The sequence below is a fragment of the Ambystoma mexicanum genome, chromosome 9 (assembly GCF_040938575.1).
Source record: "Ambystoma mexicanum isolate Mex_15411 chromosome 9, UKY_AmexF1_1, whole genome shotgun sequence".
NCBI classification, from domain to species: Eukaryota; Metazoa; Chordata; class Amphibia; order Caudata; family Ambystomatidae; genus Ambystoma; species Ambystoma mexicanum.
This window is the reverse complement of record NC_090931.1, coordinates 192123758-192144728: the sequence shown is the minus strand read 5'-3', so window position 1 is coordinate 192144728 and position 20971 is coordinate 192123758. Positions and strand designations below refer to the sequence as shown.

The window sequence follows — 20971 nt, the reverse complement described above, 5'->3', positions numbered from 1 at the left end:
ACAAAGCCCATAAAAACTGGCTGTTATGCCGCTCGCTTATTTCGCCCCGGAGTCTTCATGTAATTAACCCATTAGTTGAGCCCACCAACAAGCTCCCAAAGTATCTGTGTATCTTGCATGATGTGAGCCCACACTAAGACGTAAATGAAGCAGTCCATTTGTGGTTCCCACTCCAAACCCACCTTCTGTGGTGCCCTTTTTGAGCCAGCCGCTAGCTCCACATGCACACATGGCTTGTTTTGTAGTGCATACTCGGTCACTTGCCCAGTGTAGGAAGCTTGAGTCTGGTATTGGGAACTTCACCTGATGCACATGTTTCCTTCCTCAGATGACCTGCAAGCTGACCTGCATTTCCCTCAGCGCAACAAGGTACAATACCTCGGTGAATCCCTGCAGCGCATCACCACAGAATTAAATGGGGTGCTGAGTATCTTGGGCTCCCTCAGCAATCCTGGCATGCCCAACTACGCCTCCTCACCGATTCAAGGACATCCTGCTCCTCCTGCCGGTCTCCCCCTCTCCACCTACACCTCATTGGCCCGGACGCAGGCTGCCACTGGGTCTTTTCCGCCCACCCCTGCCAGCTTTCCGCTCTCAAACAAGTGGGCATGGCCTCCACCAATGAACGCTAATCTGGCCTCTGCAACTCAGTCTGTGGATACAATCCTGAATGAAAAATGGCGCAAATACTTCCCAGGTAAATGGTGTCTGCATAAGTTTGTCACTTCATGAGGTCAGCTAAGCTACATTCATGTCAAGCAGATGGTTTCTTATTAAAACGCTATGTGTACAGACCCTGGTGCTTGCCGGGCTCTCACTCGGCACTTTCTACTGGCTTGCAGTCCAAAAACAAAGACCATTGAGTAGACCATTCTTTGGCCCAATGCCGACGAATTTCTATCCCGATCAGACATGTAAATGGTTTGTATGATAAGTTAAAGATAAGTTAAGGGGGGAACAGGAATAAAGTTATAGAGGAAAAATGGGGAATAGGAAGTGGACCCCCCCCCCCATGTTAAGAAAAAACAAAAAATGTCAAAGAATCCATTTTGCTCTTTTTTGCGGAGTTGCAAAGAAAATTGGTTGCAAAACTGATCTATACCTCTGTTTACTTATTACTGTCTCTTTCAGGTGGGATCCCCACACTCAGTGGAAACCCAGCACCTTTGGAAAGTAGCCTAGGATACCTGTCAGCAGGGTAGGTGTGCATGCAAGTATGAAGTAAAATCAAATCCTTTCACTTTCATCCTAGCTCACAGCTGACTACATTTTCTGCAGCATGTCCTTGGCTTCACATAAGCTTCTCTTATTGCTGCATGAGTTCCATTGAAGAATATTCAACCTCCATCTCTGCCATGGGAAGATTATTGGTCAGTAGGTTGGATGTTGCATCCAAAGCAGATGTCAGCTCTTCGATTTCATGTGGCCGTGGGTTGGGTTGCCAACTCAGCAAATGACTTGTCCTGGTATGTCAACCAGGAGATGCTTTTGTTGCACAGCTCAACCATGTTTCACATCCTTGTAGATCATCTCTCGATGAGGCTGGTGCACAGCTTGGACAAATCTCACATCTTAGAATAAAATCTGGTAGTGGGACCGGCAGATCTCCTCCCTCCCCCCCATTTAGCGATATGGTTTGGGTTGATATGAGTTTACAGACTGGATTAATCTGACCATCTGATATCCTATCTAGTTGTGTATCCGAAGTGTAACCTGGGCACACCTTGGAGCTGTGAGGGGTTTGGTGTGAAGTGACCCCTGAGATGCCAGGTGCTGAATTAGATGCACACAAGTGGAAGATCTCACATATCATTGCTAGATTTGGTCCCTGCTTCTCCCTGTAGCTGCCGACTACTCTCGTCCAGCTCTAGTTCTTTCCTGGCTCTGCTACTTTGACAGCTTTTGTATCGGGTTTTCTACTAGTGTCCGGTAAGCTTTTAATGGGCCACAATGGACCCATTTGTCTTGTCTGGGGTCTTAAAAGGGGTGACAGATTCTCAAGCTGTCACCAGAAAATGAGATAAGTCTCTACACTACTTGGCCCTCAGATTTTCACCAAGGGACCGGTCCCCGCTGTCAGTCAAGACGCTGGTACTCAAAAGGTGGAATAAAGGCTCTGATACTTATGTCGCGCTGAAACAGGTAGTGGGACAAATGCCTTTAATCCTGGTGCTTGAGGTACATTTGTTGGCCATTTCGCTGTGTTCAATTCCATCTCAAGAACCACACATGTTAAAATATATGTCTGATCATGGTGAGCCGTTAGCTTTCCTCTGGTTGGTTTTTTAATTGTTTTTTGGCTTGGGCCGGTTTCTGTTTTTAAGAGGACTCTTCTTGTTTTTGCTCTTCATGTATAGTGCCCTGAAGCTGAGAGTTAGTGCTATGGGCTTGACAAATTAAATAGTTTAAAGTAAACTCCCTGAGTATGAGGTGGGCACTTCATACTTTGTGAAATACATGTCAGTTTCCACTTGGCTGCATATCCTTGTGCAGCTGTGGACTGGGAAATCCCAAGGAGTGTGTCATTAGGGCACTTTACATCCAACATAGACAGGAAGGTATGAATGCAGGCTCTGCAGCCACCATTATGAAGGGGGTGCGAGATGAGCAGTCCTGTGAAAATGTAAGGGCAGCACTGCTTCCGGATGAGTGGAAGTTGAAGGTCTAGGACCTCCTTTAGAGAGAGCCATCGTACCTGCATTAGGACACAACCCCCCTGAACTAAACTCTGATGTCTTGTTACTTTTCCTCCTCACAGTGAACAGCTCCGCCTCCTACAGCACTCTTACCCCAAGGTCCCGGAGACCGATCGTCATAATGTCCGGAACATGATTGACGCCAACAAGAGGTGGCTGGAGAACTTCAAGAATGACCCCAAAGTGTATCCTTTGCAGGCCATATGGCCGTAGTGCACCAGTGTGGCAAAACTATAACCCCCATGCCCTGTCAAGCACCTTAGCCGCTTAGCACCAATAGAATTTCTATATGAACAGTTGGGAGAGTCGGCCCACCCGGAGCAAGGTCTACCACCTGTAGGATTGTCTGACTTTAGGAGGCAGGGGAAGTTTTGCCTGGATGTTGGTGACCTCTAGACTGCTCCATCCTTCCCAATAGTGGACTACAGTACCCACCTCCATTAACCAGCTGTTTGTTTTGCCAATGACATTTTTAAAGGTCTTCTACCAAGGGCAGTTGTCAAAAATTTGCATTATAGTAATACAAAAGGTCCTCAGTGATTAAAATAATGTGAAATTAGATCTTTTATTCTTGGTGACCTACATTGAAATGAAGCAAGTCCTGCTGTTCGTTATCTATTGAAATCAGTTGTTCCCATTTTGTTTAGTATTGACTTAAGCAGCCATTTAGCCCATTTGGACAATTTTCAAATCTCAATATACAGTCTTGTAATCTGTTTCAAAATGTCAAAACTTTAGTGGACTTAAAACACCATGTTTTTTGCATCAGGCTTTCCGAAGAACCTGATGTCCACGTTCTCCAGCATTAGATCTTTCATGGATTCACATGCTGTGAACATTCCCTGTCGTCAGGCTGGGAAACCCTGGTTACTTTTATTTAGTAATTTTCCTATGGAAAAAACTTGACACCTTGAGTGTACCATCGACGCTGTGGGTGCTTTTGTTACCCACCAAAGGGACGTAGAGTGTGTAGTTCCGCCCCAGCAGCTTCCCCTCAGATTTCAACCGTCTTCCAAGCTGTTGGGATTCCTTGTCTTTCTCTCTTGAGAGAAAATTAAATTTCTTCTAAAATTAACATTTTTTCTTCAAAATTTACAATCCTGTGCAACCGACATCAGAATACATTCGGTTCCAGTTCCAACCATGGAAGCTTCAGTACCTAAGAAGTCCTTATTTATGCAGTGCGACACCTGCGGCCTAAAAAATGTTTGAGGGGAACAGGCACACAGAATGTCTTTACTGCCTCTACCCAAACCATTCCGCTGACTGAAAGGGTTTCACACAAAAGACCCTTAAGGATAGGAACCAATGCCTTATCTGCTGGCTCAATGAAGGATCCTATCCGGCATCCGAGGTTGGCTCATCATGGAGTGGGATAGCAACCACTCCCTCGGACAAGAAGTTACTGTCAAGACAGAGGTCCAGATCTGAGGAGCCGGTGACAAAGAAACAAGACAGTTGAAGCAAAATCGTCCTTGCGCCACGATAAAGCCAAACCCTGTGTACCTGTAATGAAACCACCACCTAGTGGTGATGGGTCCCATACCGGATCCAAACACTATTCCAAGGGCCCGTCGGACAAACCAAGTGAGAAGGGCTCACACCCATCATCAAAATCCACAGACCCATCCAGATCATCTCCTCCATCGACTGACAAGCAAAGAGCCAAATCCTCCTTGGTGTCGTCATTGAAAAAATCTTCCTGGACGAGTGGCAAAAAACACTACTCGTCGTCGGAATCTCCTCTGGCCACAAGTCTTCATCAAGACACATGTCGACGGCCAAATAGTCTTCGTGGTCTACTCCGATGACAGCACCATTGACGACGGCATCGACCACGACGATGATTGCATCTTCGTCAGAGTCTGCGGCTCATCTCTCGTCGACGACCACCTGGTTGACAACCAAAATGCAGCCTGCAGAAAAGCCTAAGTGTCTGTCGACCGCTACGACGGACATTTTATTACCGACAGAAGGCAATATTATGTCCCCCAAGGGTATTTTAAAAACCCCAAATGGGGCCACGATGCACAACCAGGCTCCCCTGGAAATGGAATGTCTCCTGTGGAGTACCCAGATATCCTGCCAGAAGACATTCTGCAGCATGAGATTACATCAGACTTTGAGCCTCCACCATACAAATGTCCAGGTGTCTTTGAATCCGATCCAGAAGGACCTTCTAATCCTCCTATCCAAAGACCATCTAGAGAGGAAGACGCACTCTGTTTCAGACACCTACTCTGCCATCAACACCTGCTGCTACAGGTGGTATGCATACACAATACCCCCTTATAAAACCACAATCCCTACTTTCCCTGCAGGTCTTTACAACACAGCAGTGTCTGTTAGGACAGCTTGATACCAGGTTTCCGCTTCCACAAGCTCAGCCGATTCAGCCCTATGGCGGATCTCAAGTTACCCCTTAACGAAGGGATCCAACCCATCAATGCAGAAACCAGGGCATACTCCCTAGGATTCAAACACCTCCTAGATCTTCACCTCCACGTATTCAGTCCACGTAGAAGAGAGAAAGAAGATGGGGATTTAATTGACACCGACCAGGACTCTGGTCCGAGGGATACAAGTTCCACCGCCTCCTTGTCTCCACGAAGAGCCGACTAGTGGGACACAGATCCTGATCAAGATGCGCAGGGTAGCCCAGCTCAACCTTCACCTCCCGGCGACATTGGGGCGTTTGCCGCCATGATGTCCAAGGCATGCCAAGAGTTTGGCCTAATTCCAGATGAGAAGAAAGATTGTTTCCTCTTCCACCATATGGGTAAACGCAGGAAGGCAGTCTTTTCCATACCCATTCTAGATCATGTGTGGCAGGAGGGCCTCTGTACTATGAAGCATCCTTTTACAGAGCCGACGGTTAAAGGTAGGCTGGAGAAGAAGTTTAAGGCTCCAGATACTACACTGAAATGTCTCACCTCATAACCTGCTCCAGAGTCGGTGGTCTCAGCGGCAGCAAGCCACATGGCTCGAACACAGCATCAGTGTACCAATCCGCCAAACAACAAAAACCAGAGAATGGATGCCTTGGGGAGGAAAAAGGTTCTCACCATTGGGGCAACAACGGTTAAAGCAGAAAATTGCCTGGCAAAAGTTGCTGGATATGATCGAGAGATGTTGCACCGTTTAGCTCCCTTGTTGGAACACTTGCCGGATCAACGCAGAAAAGAGGCCATGCTGCTGGTACGGGAAGGGGAATAAAAGCCTGGAATCACAGCATCCACATCACATCGCTGTAGACCTTGCGTAAACAGGATTTAAACAAATTGGCAATGGCGTAGTCCTTAGGCGCCAAGCATGGCTTTGTTGCACAGATTTTCAACAAGAAGTTCAACACAAGGTCATTGATGTGCCATTTGAAGGGGGAAAACCTGTTTGGGAACAAAATTGATGAGGCTCTTAAAGCCATTAAGGCTGACTCGGACACGGATAGGTCTCTTACAGCCCTTCAGGGCAGGCGGTACGTTTGCTCCTTTCGAGGAGCCTCAGGTAATGCAAGATTCAGAGACAACAAGAACTATGGTAGGCCCGGATATTACTCTGAGGGCTACAAGCGGAATTATCAATCCTCCCAGCGCAACAGAGCATACCATTGAGGCCATGAAAAGTGCGCTTCTGCCACCTCACAGGGAGGTCGTCAAAGTAAGGCACAGCAATGACTGCCTCAGGGGCAGTCATTTTAGCGGAAATGTAGCATTCCACCTCGACGAGTGGCAAACAATAACGAATGACAGGTGCGTGCTAGATGCAATCCAGTACGGCCACTTGTTAGAGTTCAAGTGCGCACACATCCCGATACCTCTCACAAAGGTACACCCGCACCATCAGGTTTTACAGCACGAGATACGTCAAATGCTAAGAAAGCGAGCCATCGAAAAAGTTCCTCCCTCAGCAAGAGGAAAGGGAGTATACTCCAGGTACTTCATCGTCAAAATACCAGATGGGAAGTGGCGCCCTATTCTTGTTCTACAAAGATTAAACAAAAATTCAAAAAGGCAATGCTCCAGGAGGTCATAAGACGTTCAGTCCCAGGAATACCTCGCGGCCTTAGATCTCAAGGGCACATACTTCCATGTGCCAATACATCCAAGGCACCGAAAGAACCTCAGATTTGTAGTCGGCGAAAGCCATTATAAATTTCGGTACTGTCTTTCTGCCTGAAATCGGCACCCAGAACATTCACAAAGTGCCTGGCACCGGTAGCAGCCTTTCTTCGAAAACAAGACCATCACGTCTACCTGTACTTAGGCGATTGGCTAGTTCAAGGTTCAACGTATCAACAAGCCTGATCTTCTCTCAACCAAACAGTAACGCTGCTCCAACAATTGGGCTTTACAATAGATTATGCCAAATCCTCCACACTTTCCCTCAAGAAGTTTGGTTTTCCCGAGCGCTCAATTCCTTACAGGCCAGTCTTGTCAGGCCTTCAGCAGAAAGAATCAAAAGATTGACAACTCTAGTGAACTCATTTACACCAAACAAGCTAGTCATAGTCCGTGCATACATGGCCCTCCTTGGGACCATGTCCTCTTGGATTCCGCTTATTCCCCACTGCCGGCTTCCAGATGGTCCCAAACCCAGGGTTTCTGGTCAGACAAAGCAACTATCTCCCGGGCTGTGTCAAACACGCTGAAATAGTAGACATACCCCTGCAACATAGAAAAAGGAATGCCATTAATGGAACCAAATTACCGTCTTACTGTTGTAACAGACTCTTCGCAGGCAGGATGGGACGCTCATTTGGACAAGCTCCAAGGCCTCTGGGCCCCCAAGGGAGCCGTCCTCCACATCATTGTGCTGGAATTACGGGTAGTGATTTGGGCTCTAAAATCCTTTCTTCTAATCAAGAATTCTGTGGTTCACGTCCTCACCAACAACACAACCACAATGTTTTATCTATGGAAGCAAGGTGGAACGCGTTCAATCACATAGTGCCAGGAAGCACAGACCATCTGGCATTGGGCCATCCGGCACAACATCCTACTTCAAATCTTCCACTTGCCGGGGATGGAGAACAAGCGGATACCTTCAGCAGGGACACCTCGCAGACACACAAGGGGAAACTGCACAGCATCCAGGTAGCCAACATGTTGTAGAGATGGGGGTCATCCCCCTGTAGATCCATTTTCCAGCCCTGGCAATGAACAGTGCCAGAAATTTGCCAGCAGGATTCCGCATCCCGACTCTCAAGGGGACGCATTTTCGTTCCCTTGGAACGGCGTCTTTGCCCACGTGTTACCTTTTTGTTTCCTCTTATCAGGAAAACGATACAGATGATACACAAGTTGTTGCAGAATAATCTTGGTAGCCCCGCACTGGCCCAGACAGACCTGGTTCTCGGACCTCCTTCAGCTGGCAGCGGACAATCCAATCCATGTAGGATCTCATGCCAATCTTCTATCCCAGAACAATGGTATGATCTTTCATCACGACCCAGGCTCTCTCGTTAACAGCGTGACTCCTGACCATGCCGAATTCGGTCATTTGAATATCCCTCAAAACTGCTGGCGCATTCTAGCAGCAGCTAGAGCTCCTTCTACCATGATTTCCTATAGCTGAAAATTGAAAGGATTCTGTGCTTGGTGTGCACAGCAGCCTAACCTGCAGCTGCTAGCTATAACACCTCATCAACTCCTTCCGTATCTGTTAGAGTTAGCTACAAAAGGTCTAGCGATCTCTTCCATCGAAAGTGCACTTATCGGCAAGCTCTAGGTTTACACAGAAAAGATCTTCTCCTCTCTACAGTGACAGGCTAATCAAACACTTCTTAAAAGGACTTTTCATACCTTTCTGCCAAAGAAAAGGATTCCACCTGTATGGAGCCTGAACCTGGTACTGGCAGTTCTCATGAAGCCTCCATTCGAACCTTTGTCGACAACCCACATCAAATTTCTAACGTGGAAAGTGGCTTTTTTAGTGGCCATCACGTCCTCTAAATGTGTTTCGGAGCTGCAAGCTTTGGTTGTAGACCCTCCGTATCTACGGTTCATGAAAGACAAAATGGTTCTTTCCACTAAACTTCATTTCATCCCTAAAGTAACTTCAGAGTTTCATAAAAATGCTACCATAACTCTGCCCACATTCTTTCAAAATGTCACTTCACCAGCAAAGAAAGCCCTGCACTCTCTGAATGTCAAAGGGGCTTTGAAATATTATTTAAATCGCTCAAAATCTTTTGGATAGTCTAACCAGCTGTTTGTCGCCTTTGGTCCATCCAGCAATGGAAAATCCATATCAAATCAGGGCATTTCAAGGTGGGTTTCATCTACAATCTCCTTCTGCCACTCGAAGACAAATAAGCCGCTACAAATGGCGCCCAGAACGCACTCCACTAGAGCCACAGCTGCATCGCCGGCTCTCTGGTCTGGTGTACCCATCGGAGATATTTGCCACGTGGCAACATGGGCAGTGCCTCACACATTTACCAAGCACTACTGTTTACATCAGCAACACGCTGAGGATGCACAGATGGAACGGGCAGTCCTTCAACAGCTGTTCCAGTATGGTAATCCCTGCAGCTTCTGGGGTTCTTTCCTTTCTTTGCTTGCGTATGTATTATTCTTGCATTAACGTAGATAATCTGTGTTTGCCTGGTTTACCACCTCCTAGCATATATACTGCTACAAAATATATTTACAGCATTTGAATACATGAAAGATCCAATGCTGGAGAGGGAGCGGTTTCTTACCTGTAACTCCTTTCCTCCAGCGTTGGTATCTTTCATGGATTCACATGCGCCCTCCAGCCTTCCCCCTACAGGCAATCATCCTCTTGTCAGGAGTATCCTCCAGCTCAGATTGGTTAAAATCTGAGGGGAAGCTGCTGGAGCGGAGGTACACACTCGACGTCCCCTTGGTTGGTACCAAAAGCACCCACAACGACGTTGATGGGACACTGAAGGTGTCAAGTTTTTTCCATAGGAAAATAACTAAGCTATAGTAACCAGGGTTTCCAAGCCTGACTGGGAATGTTCACAGCATGTGAATCCATGAAAGCTACAAACACTGGGGAAATGGAGTTGCAGGTACGAAACTACTCTCTACATGCACAGTAGGGTTGGAGGGGTAAAATGAAATCAAAATATGCCCACAGAAGGATAAATATTCCACAAAAACATCCACAGCCACCACCACACACCCAAAGCCACCCCATCTCAGTAATGCACACTACCTGCAATGGACACAATAAAATGAGGGATATACTGCTAAAAAATAAAAAATCTCAACGCTTCCACACTGAAACTACAGCACACCATCGTAACATGTAAATGCAGGGGATACTGTATAAAAGTCAAACATCTGCTAAAATAGCACACCATCACCACATACAAGCATAGCAAATGTAAAAAATAAATGCACAATCGTAACCAAATGACATGCGCTATTGCAAATTCTACAACTTGACAGCAGCATGGTAACGTGGACCAGACAAATAAAAAATATATACTGTGCAATATACAGCCAGGGGGACTAAACAAAATGAGGAACATATGGTTTCACAAAACGAATCTCCCACAAAACCTCTACCAAGGGGTAGAAATTAAAGCTGTACACAAAGAAATGAGTTGGAAAATGCCTCTCTGACCCCATTCTTAAGAGGATCGAACCTACCTAGAAATGAAAAACTAAGGCTCTCTCTGTGTCAGGATGTCAGTAACTGAAAAGCCGTCCTTGTGTCCAAAACGTCCTATCCTGACCCTCACGCAACAAACAAAATTAACAAAGGGGTGCAAGGAAATGTCTTTAGCTTTGATGTTGGCAAAAGTGTTGAAAACCAAAAGTATACAAATTGACTTCAACAAAAATGTTCACCATGGGAACGCCACGGAAACACGGCTATATACTCTAACTGGTCCATTTATCCTCTATGCTCCTACGTCCCCTCATCTGTGCCGCGCAGACCCCCCACAGCAACGGAGTAGTAGGAGTCCCTCTATTTACTCCTGGAGCCCATCCTTATACTAAGGCAGGCCCGTGGCCTTACACAATTTCTTCAATCTACGAAATTGAGTCACACCTTGAAAGTGCTGACTTAGAGCCCGCTTCCCATTATCGATGTACAAACCTCCTAGCACATCTAGTAACTACGTTCCATAGATCAACGTGTGTCCCTTGCTGTCTGTCTGATTTTATTTGTATCAGGACCAGCCCTTTCAAGGTACCACAACCATGCCTCGTGTGCCTACCTACCTCTAGCATGACCTTTACGGATGATTCTATTCTGGTTTATGCCGCAACCACTGCTGCCTAAAGACTATGACAATGTCCAGGTAACCCGAATGCTATCCACACTGCACTATACATGTGTAAACCTAACTCTCACCACACTGGCTTCTTGACTCTGATACTTGCTATGCACATTGCCTGCATATAGTTACATTGCACCTTTCGTATGATCTTGTGCTGACTCGCCTACGACTATTTGGCCTTGCCAAAGTGCTGCCTCTGGTCTCACATGCGTATTGGAAATTCTGCGTGTAGTCTGCAACTAATTCTAATATAGTGTTGCTTATGCAGATCCACGTAATAACCTAAACTGCTGACACCATACCTCCTGCCGTCGCTAGAGAACCATTTGTAATATCCTGCCGCTGCCTACTACCGAACAGCATACTCTGCCTACCACATGACCTCTACGTATTACACTCTGCCCTTGCCTACTTATGTACTAACTTAATTCTTACACAGTACCTGATTTTGTTTATTGCAACAACATATGCTGCTAATGATCAGACTATCACATATCTGCTTATGTGCACATGCTTGATTATTGTTATAACAATGTTGCTAATACTGCTAATCTTATTATCACATAAGACTTAAGTTTACATTGCATGACTACTGTTTACATTACATGACTACTGAGTTTAACTCCCAAGTTAATGTCCACAACCCTAACCTATGCATGATCACTATTTTGCTGTCCCTACCACCAATTATGTTGAAAGTTACCAAGACTCAGACATTACTTCCTGCCTTAGGCCTCCTTTCTATTATGGCGGCCGTATCCCTAGCCCCATGCCCACCTAAGGACAGAAACTTGAGGCTGAGAGCGAGGCTGTGCCGCATCTATGATCCTCCTATCCACTACACCATCTGAGGTGTTCCCTGTAAAGCCGCCCATCTCAATCGACTAGCTACTAAACCATGGTACCAAAGACACAACCCTATGTCACCTGCCCTCTATGCTACCAACCAAACTAACATCAAAAAAGGTCTCCTTGCTACCAAAATTTCCCCTGTCACTAAGGCAACCAGCACCTTATCACTAACTTGGTCCCTTATAAATGCCAGGTCAATGGTAACTCATGCTGCTGACATCATAGTAAATGAGAACCTGGACTTCTTGGTCATAACCGAGACCTGGCTCCACAAGGCTGCAGGCCCCGCTATCATGTTATCAGTTCCTGACGGTTACCAATTATTAAGAGCCGACAGACCAAACTCTAGAGGAGGTTGCCTAGCTATCATCCATAAATCCAACCTACCGATTAGGGTTACCTCCAATCTCCCACTCCAATCTTGTGAAATACTCACAGCCAAACTCCAGCTATCAGGCAACCATACTCTTACTATATTTGTATTATACAGACCACCGGGACCACTAGGCTCCTTTGAGGAGGACTTATCTAGCATCCTAAACAACAATAATAAGGACCACACACAAATTTTGCTACTGGGAGATTTCAACCTCGGTTTCAATGATAGTAATGACAAACATGCCTTATCAGTAGCCTCACTAATTAATGACTAGGGCTTAACACAAAGAATCTCTACATCCACACATGCCAAAGGTAGGAAACTAGATTGGGTGGCCGATTTGAACTGTAACATTTGCATTACGAACTTAACACCACAACCTTGGACAGACCACTATCTGATATTTCTCCACACTACTTGACCTTGCCCACCCTAAACCAATACTCAAAGTACCGCCTCTCCCTACTAGGTGTAAAAAAGAGATTACAGCAGAAAATCTCCTACCTCAGCTTCTTCCTACTCTTGATAACTTTACTAATACCTCAGACCCTACCCTGCTGGTAGAAGTCTTCAATAGAGCCATGAATACAGCTCTTGACATTATAGCTCCTCTTAAAACTCGTAAAAGTAGACAAATATCCCATCTGAATAACTGGTTCACAGCTAATTTGAAAGAACTCAGGATTCAAAAAAGAAAGTTGCAATCAATATGGCGCCACTCTCCCACTGAAGAGAATAAAATTAAGCTAACCAACCATTCTAGCATATACAAAAAGGAAATCATCAACACAAAAAAAACACGTTTAATGAAAGAATAGCTAAAGCTAATTCAGATACCAGGGAATTATTCTCCATCCTCAGAGAAATGGAATCAGCTATAGCTCAAGTCGACAATACCTCTAAAGACAAGCCTTGGAGTACTAAAATCCCAAATGCCCTAGTGGGCAAAATCCCTCCAAACTAAAATCGCCAACAAGAAAGCATCCCTGATCCTCCCAACAGAACCTGTACCACAGCAGCAGCCACTTCCCAACTCTCCGAACAACACCTTCACCCATTTAGCTTCAAAAAAATATCTATAGCTGAGACTGAAAAAATTATACTCTCATTAAAACCATCTAACTGTAAAGGTGACAACTGTCCAGCCCAAATAATAAAGGACGCAGCTAGAGTTCTAGCCCCCATTATCTCAAAACTTATTAATGCATCCTTTAGGTCAAACCTTGTGCCCAACAACCTCAAACAATCTTGGGTGCTTCCCCTATTCAAAAAACAAACCTTGGACCCAACTATTCCAACAAACTATAGACCCATCACCACAGTCCCATTCTTACTTAAAATCATTGACAGAGTAGCTTACCTACAAATTCAGGACTCCTTGGAAATTAACAACTTACTAGGCTCTAGACAATCTGGCTTCCGTCCCCTTCATGGCACATAAACAGCCTTGATTGAACCGCAAGACCCAAATTGACGAGTTGAAGGACACTGGCAAATCAGCTATGCTACTCCTCCTTGACCTGTCGGCGGCCTTCGACCTGGTAGACCACATGCAGTTTTATGCAATCACCTTAGATCTGCCGCCCACTTCAAGTGATGCCATAACATGGATTCAATCCTTCCTTGTCAACCGTACAATGAGTCTTCTCCCCCCCTAGCAGCTGCTGACCATATTCAAGTCACCTGTGGTCTCCCACAAGGATCATGTGCATCTCCCACTATGTATAACATCTTTGCTAAGTCCCTATTTGACAAGTTGGACAGATTGGGTGTCATCTACACTAACTATGCAGATGACACTCAGATCCTCATCCCCCTTTCGGGCAACTACCTGGAAGATTCGGCCTTAGTAAACAAGATATATCTTCTCATTCAGGCATGGATGGGCTCCCATGGCCTCTGCCTGAATGATGACAAAACAGAGATCCTGATCCTAGGCTCAGTCGGCTATCAAAAAACTCAATCCTAGCTATGACTCATTTAACATTGACAGTAATGTCATTAAAATGATGCCTGCAGTCAAAACCCTTGGTGTCTATCTTGACTCAGCACTCACATTCAAGAAACAAATCAATGTTCTAGCATCCTCCACAGTTTACACCTGCAAATTGATCTGAGCTTGCTGACCGTTCCTATCTGAGACTACTTGCATTACCCCTGCTAACACACTTATTCTATCCAGACTGGATTATTGTAATGCTCTATATGCAAGTTCCCATAAATACATCCTTGATAAACATCAAAGGCTCCAAAATAACGCTCTTAGAGCAGCTCTAAAGATCCCGATCAGAGAACACATTTCGGCATTTCGAAGAAAAACACACTGGCTCAAAATTAAAGACAGGATAACTCTCAAAACCCTCTCTCTAACATCCAAATGTCTTAACAACCTAGCTCCTCCTTACCTTGCTGACAGAGTTACTAAAAAAAACCTCTGACAGACCTACGAGACTCACCAATGCCTACAAGCTTATGGTTCCCAGATACAAAAAGTTCTGCTGGTGGCTCTAGCTTCCCGGTTATAGCTGCCCAAACATGGAATGAACTCCCTGTAGAGCTTAGAACTGATCAGCCCTACTCGAGTTTCAGACGGAGAGTCACTACTTGGCTGAAACATAACTTCCCCTTTATGACTTTCACCGTTGTTATGACCCGCACTCGCTCGCCTTCCTCTTTCCAACTGCTCTGCAACCGAGCATACCATGCACACATTCTCTGTAATCATCTTTTTTCCAAGTATTTTTGCATTGCTCCACTACCCTGTTCCTAAGTAATTTTGCACTGTTCTGCAACCAAGTTCCTAAGTATCCTTGAATTTTACTGCAACCAAGTTCCAAGTATTCTTGCATTGCCCTGTAACTAGGTTCCCAAGTATTCTTGTATTGCTTGCGCCCAGCTACCTGAGTGTTTTGGACTCGCGCTATATCAAATAAACAAACAAAGAGACTTGGCTCCAGAGGGTGGTCTCCTTCCCCTTCCCCTTGATTCTTTTTTCTTTTTTTTTAACTTTCTTTATTAAAGCACTTGGATCACAAGTTGCCCAAACCAGGTATACATTTCCAGCATAAGCACAAAAACAGTTGCATCTTTCTAACATGCTGCCAGTTCACAGTGTTTAGGTTCCATTCCATCACATGGTATTACAGTCCTATCCGTGCATGGGACAATACACACATTGGGCGCTCACATATACTGCCTTGGCACAATGTACTAGTAGAGATGGCAAAAACCATACCCAGCTTACCCGGGGGTTGTCTCCTCCAACGTGGGCTGTAAATGTAACTTGAAGGGCCTTCATATATCAACTGGGTGGCATGGCAGCCCACTGCTCCTTGGTGTCTGCCCACAGGTGACTGCCCGCAACCACTGCGGCACCGTTGGTCTGAGGCACAATAACAATATACAGCGCACTGCCAATAACAAACAAAAACAAACAAGTTTATGCTTCCGTTCCCCCCCCCTACCCCCAGACCCTCAAATGCATGGAAAAGGAATTGCAGGGACTTGGCGGTTAGTTCAGGTCCAAGCGGGCTTGGCGGCTAGTTCAGGTCCAAGCATGCCAGTGAGGGAAGCGCAAACAACATTCCAGTAGTTGACAAGTTTTGGCCAGTCCCACATCATGTGCAAGTATCCGGCCTCAGTTGCCGTACACTTAGGTCAGACACCTGTATTGGTTCGGGAGAAGAGTTGTAATCTGCTTGGGGTATAGTGGTATCTGTCAAGCACCTTAAACTGTATCATAGCGAACCTGCAGTCAAGAGATCTCCTGGGTCTGCATACACATTGCCCTCCAGACCTCATCAGAAATATCGAGAGCCATATCCTGCTCCATTTGGCGTGTACCCTGACAGGGACCCTTTTGAGCACGATCTTACCAGGCTATACAAAGTTGACCCACTCCCCGGGCACCATACATGTTCATAATTTAATCCAGCTGGACTTCATGGGGGGTTATCACATGGAACTCCGTCAACAACCTCCTGAACACCATACGCAGCCTTATGTAAAGGAGCCACTGCAATGATTTAAGGCGAGCTAAAACCAGGTACCTCAACAAAGTTTCCTTCAACATACATTCTCTCCAGCGTGCCAAATCCATTGCCCCACCCACTGTTGCTCTACTGCCGTATCCACCTTGGGGAGGGCCGGGATATAGTTCCACAGGCGGAGGCCAACAGGGAAGGTATAGATCACCCCCAGTAGTTCCCACGTTTTGCACCAGACTAACCCTGTCACACTTGCAGGGTTGAAAGGGCAGGGGTCTGAAAATCTCAGGGGCAGCGCCGAGGATTTAACGTCTCGCTCCCCGGCTGAGTACTTCTCCAATTTAAAATGTTGAGAAGGAGGTCCTGGGCAAACCAGAAAACTGCATATTGTGCTTGTGTTAACATCTAATATATGTTAGGAGCTGCAAACCCCCCTTGTGCGTATGGTGTGGCGAACATATCCCATTTGAGGTGCACTGACCCAGAGTGCCACATATTAGCATTAACACTAGCTTCTAGGTCCTTTAAAGAAGTTGGCTCCAGACCATAATGGGATGTTTTGAAAGTAATAATAGTTTGGGGAGGGTAGACCTCTTGGGGGAATGGGGAACACCCCTAACTTGTGCCCCTGGCTTTGTTAAAGGGATTTGAGAGCATCCTGTTAGAAGTGACCCTGTCAGAAGGAGAGCAGTATAGTAGCCTTGCCCACGGATTAAAGCCAGGGCCGAAGTTGCACGTATCCAACATCACATACATGAACCGCCATGAGACCAAATCGAAGGTCTTCTGTATATCTAAAGTGGCTACCACTGCTCTGGCTGACAAGTCTTCTTGGGCAGGATATTAAAGAGCCTGTGCAGTGTAAGTGCTGTAGAGCACCCGGGTATAAAGCCTCCTTGATCCGGTGGATAATATGAGGCATGTACAGTGTACGGCTGCTGGCAGACAGAATTTTGGGGAAAATGTTGGCATCTGAATTGATCAATGAGAGCGGCGCTAGGAGCTGCAGTGTTTAGGGGCGGGGGGTTCCCAGGTTCTGTAGCACCATGATAACCACCTCTTCCAACTTGGGAGGGAGCCATTTGCCTTTCAAGAGACTCCACACACACCACATGCAGGTAGAGAGTTAAGTATTTGGAAGTGTTTTAAAATTCAGTAGTGAGGCCGACTGGACCAGAGGCCATACCAGTGGGAAATGCACCGATACCTCAGCTAATATACTCTATCGAGGTGGGGCAGTTAACTGTTCTCTGGCTGTTGCTGATAGCTGCGAAAGGGGGAGAGCTGTTAGAAAATAGTCAATGCTGCCCTGTGAACAAGTGTTCCCTTCTGAAGTACAAACCGGAGTAAAAGGTTTCAGATGCCTGATTAACCGTGGATAGCATATGTACCGGGGTATCAGCCCCATCATAGATAAGCGGGATGCAGTTATTGCCAGTAGTCTACCTCACCATACGTTGAAGCAATCCGCCAGTCGCTCCCCCTCTACGTACCGCCTCGCTGCCTTCGGGGCATCTAGGAAATCGACTCATTCTCTCTGAACTCACCCAGGGCCTCCCTAACTGTGAAAGCAAAGCAGTGGGGGATGCGCCAACTGCTGCTGCTCCTCCAGGCATCAGCTTTTCCTCACTTTTCAATATGTCCTGCCATATAGTTTTAAGGACACTGTATTCTGTGGCCCCCGCAATGCCCGAATATAGACCTTAAAGGCCTCCCATAGTACCCTGCTAGAAGCCACCGATCAAACATGCACCTCAAAATAAAGTTTAACATGATCTCTTAGGTTGCTTTCAAAAGCAACATCCAACAGCGCCCGGGACTTAAACCTCAAAATGGACCTGGGTTTAGGAAGCCTGCCCCTCTGGAGTGTAGGCTGAACATGGGAATGATCAGAGTATGTTCTGGGTAGTACCCCCACTCGAGTGACCCCGCTGAGCAAATTATCATAGATCAACCATAAATCAATGCGGGAAATGAATCGTGCACCGAGGAGTAGAATGAATATGCTTGTTGGCCTGGGTGAAGAACCCTCAACGCATCCACCATGCTCTGCTCATCCAATCGATCTCTCACCATCTGTGCAGCCCTCGTGAGCGTCCTAGCACTGCAGCTGGATCAATCTAGGTGCAAGTCTAGGATGTTGTTGGTCACCTCCCCCCACCCCAAAGGATGGGAATCGGGGGGTAAAGGGCATGCATATCTGTGAGTTCCTCGTAAAAAGACAGGTCGTTCAACAGGATTAACTCTCTCCCCGCAACACCCTATACACCAGCACATACGGTCCCAATGGATCCATGTGAACTTTCCTATGTGTGAAGGGTACTGTGTTGTGAAGAAGAATCACCCCTCTAGATTGTCTTGAGCACTCAGTCTAAAACCGATTCTTCCCCCAGCTCTTAGCAAACCCCTCACAGCCAGTAGTCGTGGCATGGGTTTCTTGCAAAAATAAAAGTTTGGCCTTAGGCCGCTCGACATGGAGTAGAAGCTCTGCATCTTAACTGGATTCCCCAACCCTTGTATGTTCCAACTCACACATGTGACTTCACCCATACCCAGCACACCGGAAATGCACGACCCCCGATGGAGCAGCAACTATGAAGCCTCCCAATCTGAGCCCCTCTGCAGCAAGAGTCTGTGGATCAATTGAAGTGCCTTACCTATACCAACTGCACTTTTACACCCCAACATCTGCCCTCCTCCCACCACCCTCATCCACCACCCAATCAGGAGGATGTATCCAACAACATTCCCAACCCCAACAACACTGCAACTCTGCATTGGGATGCAGGTGCACGGGAAGCAACACAGGCTCCAACAGAACTAACTGAAGAAAAAAGCATGGTTCTAGATAATAATCTCTCCTGAACTGTTTATACGGAAGACAGACTCTGTAAACAAAATATTCTAGCTGGAAGTGGTATCCATGCCACTCAATTGTGACATCACCAAAACAGAGTATGATCCCCAGGGCACAGTGGGCGGACATGGGATACATGCACATTACAGATGCATATCGAATCAGCCCTTGCTGCATCCCGGACCAGTGGAACATTCGTCCAGGAATGTCATGACTTCCTGCAGTAAGGTTGCACTCCATGATTAATTTAGCAGGGTAGAGCACAGCATATTTCATTCCCTGATCATGAAGCCTCTTTTTCACTTTAAGGAATGGTTTTTGCTCTTGTTGCACCGCCACCGAGAAGTCTGTGTAAATATGCAGTCTACTGGAGCCCAAAAAGAGATGCCTTTTCTCCTGCGCCGCCCGTAGAATCGTGTCTCGGTAATTTAGCAATCTGGCAGTGATTGAGTGGGCGGTGTCCAGGTTTTGGTTTAGGTGCCAGGGAACGATGAGCCCGCTCCACCACAAACTGAGGTGACGATGTAAGGATTGCCTAGCAGAATTCGAATGGTGTGTTCCACGAATATTTCCATGGGTCCTTCCAGGTTGTTCAGCGGGACTGTAATAATCTAAATGTTGTTGCGGCGCTACCTTGATTGAGTACATCATTTTTCTTAGTAATCATCAACAACTGCTTGGTCAGAGCAGCTACATACGTTTTCATCCAGAAGATGTCCTCCACATTCTCCACTTTAGTCTCGGCCTCTGTCAGCCGTGTGTCTGTTTTTTCCAAGCGAGTCTTGATGGAGCTGATGGTACCACTCATGTCATCTAGCTTTGTATGAATGGCTGAGAACCCCTCCTGCATACATGCCATCATTTGCTTTGTCTCTGTGGGCTCCCCAGCATCTGTGGTTTCAGCCGGAGTCTGGGCACCACTAGCGGTCTCAGCCCCCCTCGGGACAGCCTTGGTGAACATATTCATGGTGCTTTGCTTCCTGCTGACCCCCTTCATCATCTCCACTCTTAGAATACACAGGAATGTGGTTCTCCCTACTCTCGAGTGTCAGCTCCATCACTCCCCTAGGAGGAGCTGGAGGACCAATAGTACGGGCAGTCGTGATCAACCAGGATGGCTCTTGTCTCACTTGCGGATCTCATGACCCCCGACTCCACCACCAATCAACCACCACCAGGGGCAGAGGTACTAGTGAAGCAGTGGGACTGGTTCTCACGGTGCGTTCCAAATATGCTGACACAGGGCCAGTTTAGCTCCAGATGACAGTGGCTCTGCGCGGCCCTGGGGACAGTCGACCCGCCTCCACCTACCAGCTCAGTCGGCACCGCTGCCCCCAGGAGTCACCCTGCTGAAGTCACAACTCTCCCTATGAGACAGGAGTCCCAGGGTGGATCTGCCGTAGTATTTGTACCTCCAGCCTCTGATGGCACCACGACCCATCCGCCCTGCATCACTCCAAAGCAGGGTCCTCTGAGTCCAGCACCAGTCCCCACCACATAGTCCCCCAGTGGCTGCAGGACCACTCACAGCACCTAAAGTATTGTATGTTCGTAGGGGCACTCACTCCCACTGTCCCACACTGCAAAATCCACAGTGCGAGGCAGCAAGGCTCCCGCACCATCAAGCCACCCCTCAAGTCAAAGAAATGGGAGAGCGCACCATGCACTCGAGGAGCAATGCACCAGGCCCTGTACTTGCAGTCTCAGCGTTCCATTTGATGTGTATGGCACAGCCGTCAGGGGCCAGGGCAACTTGTTTCGGTGAAGCCAACAATCTACCTCAGACACGGGTCTATTGCTCTTAATGCCGCTGTGTGCTTCAGCACTGTTGTTTGGCAGAGAAGCTCTGTCTCAGGGCTGTGTTCCACGTCACAGCTGGCAGTACTTTACAGCCCTGTAGCATCGGGAAGATCACCTCACCACGAGCTGCTCTCTGCA

The 20971-nt window shown here is 46.8% G+C and overlaps 1 protein-coding gene across 4 annotated transcripts in view; it reads left to right on the top strand.

Moving 5' to 3' along the window:
- CEP164 (centrosomal protein 164) overlaps window positions 1-20971 on the top strand; it is a 586844-nt gene that overhangs the window by 545601 nt on the left and 20272 nt on the right. For all 4 annotated transcript variants that reach the window (XM_069614472.1, XM_069614471.1, XM_069614470.1 and 1 more), the window contains 3 exons: window positions 329-697; window positions 1132-1198; window positions 2759-2881. In XM_069614472.1, the coding sequence (XP_069470573.1) occupies window positions 329-697; window positions 1132-1198; window positions 2759-2881 (559 nt within the window). The remainder of the gene's footprint in view (window positions 1-328; window positions 698-1131; window positions 1199-2758; window positions 2882-20971) is intronic.